Raw genomic sequence first — 5,290 nt, forward strand, 5'->3', positions numbered from 1 at the left:
CCGTAGCAAACCGTTGTTTGGCTATGTTACCGCTTTGCTCAGCCCTCTTATAGTGTTACTAGTTGCAGGTGAAGTTGAAGATTTCTCCATGGTGGACAGGATTTTGGTTGGGATATCACAATATCTCTTATATTATAAATGCATCTATATACTTGGTAAAGGGTGGAAGGCTCGGCCTTATGCCTGGTGTTTTGTTCCACTCTTGCCGCCCTAGTTTCCGTCATACCGGTGTTATGTTCCCGGATTTTGCGTTCCTTACGCGGTCGGGTGATTTATGGGACCCCCTTGACAGTTTGCTTTGAATAAAACTCCTCCAGCAAGGCCCAACATTGGTTTTACCATTTGCCTCACCACCACCTACTTTTCCCTTGGGAGTCGCTCTCTCGAGGGTCATCTTTATTACAGCCCCCCCGGGCCAGTGCTTGTCTAAGTGTTGGTCCGAACCAGAGCCACTTGCAGCGCCACCTCGGGGAAACTCGAGGTATGGTTTTAGTTGTACGTAGTGTTCCTCCGGTGTTGCCCTGAGAACGAGATATGTGCAGCTCCTATCGGGATTGTCGGCGCATCGGGCGGCTTTGCTGGTCTTGTTTTACCATTGTCGAAATGTCTTGCAAACCGGGATTCCGAGTCTGATCGGGTCTTCCTGGGAGAAGGTCTATTCCTTCGTTGATCGCGAGAGCTTATCATGGGCTAAGTTGGGACACCCCTGCAGGGTATAATCTTTTGAAAGCCATGCCTGCGGTTATAGGCAGGTGGGAATTTGTTTTTGTCCGGTTGTAGATAACTTGACACCAGATCCGAATTAAAACGCATCAACCGTGTGTGTAGCCGTGATGGTCTCTTCTCGGCGGAGTCCGGGAAGTGAACACGGTTTTGGGTTATGTTTGACGTAAGTAGGAGTTCAGGATCACTTCTTGATCATTGCTAGCTTCACGACCGTTCCATTTTCTCTCTTCTCGCTCTTATTTGCGTATGTTAGCCACCATATATGCTTAGTCGCTGCTGCAGCCTCACCACTTTACCCCTTCCTTTCCCTTTAAGCTTTGCTAGTCTTGATACCCATGGTAATGGGATTGCTGAGTCCTCGTGGCTCACAGATTACTACAGCAACAATTGCAGGTACATGTTATGCGATGATCTTGACGCGAGAGCGATGCTTGCTTGCGTTGAGTTCTTCTTCTGCTTCTTCGATCAGGGGATAGGTTCCAGGTCGGCAGCCTGAGCTAGCAGGGTGGATGTCGTTTGAGTTTCTGTTTATGATTCATCCATAGTCGGATGTTGCCCTTATGTATTGTGATGTTGTATTCGTGTGGCATTGTATGCCTTATGTATGTATCCCCATCTATTATGTAATGTTGATGTAATGATATCCACCTTGCAAAAGCGTTTCAATATGCGGGTCCATCCTTGGTGGGACCTTCGAGTTCCTTTTGGATAGGGTCGCATATTGGGCGTGACAAGTTGGTATGAGAGCCTCGACCGACCATATTGGCCACTATGGAGGGAGATGCAATTGGAGCAAAATAAGAATTCAGCTTCTGCATGAGCAGGGGCCTAAGGAGCTAGTTACCAAAATTGTAGCGCTACCTGACAAAAAGAAAATTAAGTGCATCACGATGCTTTGGGTGTGGTGTGACACGAGAAGTAAAAGGAACGCAGGCGAGCCGCTGAGAAATACCACAACTGTAATCAAGCGAGTCAAGAGTGTAGTATAGGATATTATGTTGGTTGAGGAAATGTAGGATACTACTACACTGCTACAGGTAGATGGATTCCTCCAGGATATGATGTACTGAAGGTTAATATTGATTTGACAATAAATGGGATCCTCTTCAAGGAGATTAAATATTTTTCTTGTTTAAAATTTAATTTATTTCACATTTCATATTGCCCGAGGGTATGTAATAAAGTCGCAGATGCTCTTGTGATGTATGGTGCAGTGTCAGGTTAATGGAATGAATATGGCTAAAAGAAAGAACAAACTGTAGGTGTATTTCTAAAGCATACTCCAGTAGGTGTATTTCTGAAACTTCACAATCTCTCCATCTTACATGTAGATACGACTAACTGACTGATAGTATTATTATAAGCTACGACACAATCGCTCCATCTTACATGTAGATTATTTCAAACCGATAAACTTTAATACAAATTGGCTAGTCTGTACTAACACACAATATTGGTGATCTGTGACAAACTGAGAACATGGTGACTGCAAAGTACTTTTCCTATTCTACAGTCTATCAACACCACTGGAATCAGCAAGAGGAATTTGTTTTTGAACGACACCACTCGAATTTGCAGTACCCAAAAAGACATTCGGCTCAATAAATCAACTAGTACAATGGAATAACAGTACCATGGAGAAAACAATCTTATTTCTCTCTGGACGCTCAAGAGTTCACAAATAGATCAAATTCAGATTTTAATCTAAGACGTACCTAACTGGGCCGATGTTGAGGCGGGGCAACGAGGAGTGACTGTTGCAGAAATGGCGGCCGGTGGCTGACTTCTACGCACGACACAATGGTGGGCGGCGGTTGGCGATTGGCTCATCAGCGCTGTCGGCGACTTGGACAGGATCTGGAAGATGGCGCCCACACTCCCAACTCGCCGGATCTAAGAACCCTTGGCAGGGCAGGCGGCGGCGGCGCCGGCGGCAACGACAACCGAGGGGGTGCCGGCGGCGGCGCTAGCGGCACCGAGGGCCGAGGGGATTGAGCGGTGGTTTCCTTTTCGTTCTTCCGATCCCAGGCTAATTGAGGAATATACAGGAACTGCTTTTTTAATCCTCTTGTATTATCCAACTGACATGTGGGCGACACAAGGCGATGCACGCCACTTCAGCGTAAGTGGTAATCCATGATGGTCTGACTTATATATATAAAATAAAAACTAAGCCTGATCAGGCCCAATTGTTCAATCCCTGACGATTTGCGTGACAGTTTCGGTCGGGCCGTCATTACGGGGATGCCCAACGCAGGCCCATCCACGGCTCACTGATCGGTGACAGTTTCCGTGACGGCAAATTGAGGATCGTCACAGACTGTGACGGATTACAGGACTGTCACCCTAAAACCGTCACAGATAAGCAGGTTTCTTGTAGTGTATATATCCAAATCACACAAACATCAATTTGATAATGTAAAACATTTATGAACAAGAGCCTCACCACAAGGTGGTGCTGGCGACGGGACGGTGCGGGCGATCGACGGTGGTTACGACGGAGATTTAGAAGGCACTAAGTAAACCACACCTACATATGCAAACTAAGTGTCATTTTTTACCTCAAATTGCATATAAATCAAATACTAGCAAATATAATTCCTCACAAATTAATCACTATACAAAGCATTGCGAAAGCTAATCTAGCAATGAGAGTTAAAAGGACAAAGTTGCTAACCTTTGTGACCATTTGAATGGATGGGGGCCTTCAAATCTTGACAAATTTTGGGCAAAATTTGTGAGGAGCTCGAGGAAGAGAGGGGAAAAACAGAGGAAGTGAGGGGAAAGGGGAAGAACAGAGTGGCTCCGGTGGGCGAAGGGTTTATGTAGGTCGACCTTTAGTACCGGTTCGTGGCACGAACCAGTACTAAAGATGCTGGAGGGGCCCCAGACTGACAACACCATGCCACCACTCTCTTCAGTACCGGTTCGTGGCACGAACCGGTGCTAAAGGTTCGCCACGAACCGGTACTAATGAGAACGGCCGGCTAGCCGTTGGAACCGGCACTATTGGACAAATTAGTGCCGGCTCAACATCAAACCGGCACTAATGTGTCTCATATTAGGTCCTTTTTCTACTAGTGAGAGGATGCAAAGTCCAAGTATGAGGAAACGGAGAAGAAAGAAGTGTGCAAGCTCGAGAAGTCAATAGAGAAAGCAACAATGTAGGCAATAAAGACATAGCGAACTCATTGATTGGCTTTGTGGGAGCTTTTAGGGAAGTTGTTTTTCTATTTGAAGTGTGTAATTTTCTTTTTGTTTTCTTTTGGATAGGTTCTCTTAGCGAATAATTCGTGAAGTAGATGTCGTTTAATAAAACAATGGTACTTTTTCCGATCCAAATTAATTGGCGTCAATTAATTGGATCGTGGGGAGTAGTTAAGTTTAAGTCGACGGTCCACAAATAAATGAAAATTGACAAAACAATTACTCCTTTAAGTTTAAGGGGTCGATTAGAAACGACTTCTTTAGAGGAGAAAATATGACCCTCTAAAGATACGGCTTCTAAATGTTAGGAGATCGATTAGAGGATGTCTAAGATAGGACCTCACACTGTCGTTATACAAGTAGTTCTATAAATTTGCAACCTCTAGCTTCTTGTCATCGCAACGTATCATTCCTAGCTAGCTACGTTTGTATGCCTAGTAGCCTTTTCTAGGTAGCTAGCTAGCTAGCAGGGAAAAGAACACCAGCCACCATGGCTGTGCTAGTGCTACCCAAGTGCCTTCTTCTGTTCTCCCTCCGGAGTGCTCCTCTCTCTGCCCGGCACCGGCGCCTCCGCCGTGAACTTCACCATCGGCGTGCAGGGCATGGTCTGGTGCAAGACCTGGAGGTACATCGGCTACAACGCCGACATGGACGCCTCCCCGCTCCAAGGTTAACTCTTATCTCTGTGTTTTTTTAACTACGTCCTCATCCCATGAATGCTCCTTCATAGCATATATGATTTGTGTTTATACTTTATACACGCAGCCGTGGAGGTGTACCTGCAGTGCCGGCACGGCCCGCGGTGGCTGAAGAAGTTGCCAGGGGCATCGGGGCAGGGCGTCTACTTCACCATCCAGTCGGTGCACATGGCGTCCTTCACCAACGACGAGTGCAAGGTGTACGTGGAGAGCTCGTCGTCAACCGCGTGCGACCTCGCTGACGAACCTGCTGCCGGCGAGGGGCTGCCGCTCAAGTTCAAGACCTTCGTCCAGCGCGGCGACGGGCTGCAGGCGCTCTACTCCTTCGGCAACTTCTTCTTTCGCACCAGCGACCCCAACAACTTCTACTGATCCGTCCGCCCGTTATGTGCTCGTAGGACTTGAATAAATGAAATTTGGATTAAACAGCTGTTGGAGATGCTTTACTAATTAGCTGGGGATGTGCTGTGCTGTAAGGTTTACTTAAATTTCTTCTCTTATTGCAGTGGTTTCCTAAACTTCTTTTAGACTAGCCACAATGGTGAGTAACATACACTAGTAACATACACATATCCCTAGACTTTGTTACTGCCTTCATAGTGGGTAGTAACATAAGTGTGGTAACATGCAAAGCTTCATTTATTAGGTTATAGACTCAT

At 46.2% G+C, this 5,290-nt stretch overlaps 1 protein-coding gene across 1 annotated transcript; it reads left to right on the forward strand.

Moving 5' to 3' along the window:
- Window positions 1–4,535: 4,535 nt before the first annotated feature.
- Window positions 4,536–5,003, forward strand: LOC119350716. The gene is made up of 2 exons (XM_037618411.1): window positions 4,536–4,602; window positions 4,699–5,003. Exons 1-2 carry the CDS (start codon window positions 4,536–4,538, stop codon window positions 5,001–5,003), a joined length of 372 nt encoding a protein of 123 aa, XP_037474308.1.
- Window positions 5,004–5,290: the final 287 nt, after the last annotated feature.

The sequence above is a fragment of the Triticum dicoccoides genome, chromosome 1B (genome assembly GCF_002162155.2).
Source record: "Triticum dicoccoides isolate Atlit2015 ecotype Zavitan chromosome 1B, WEW_v2.0, whole genome shotgun sequence".
Lineage (NCBI taxonomy): Eukaryota > Viridiplantae > Streptophyta > Magnoliopsida > Poales > Poaceae > Triticum > Triticum dicoccoides.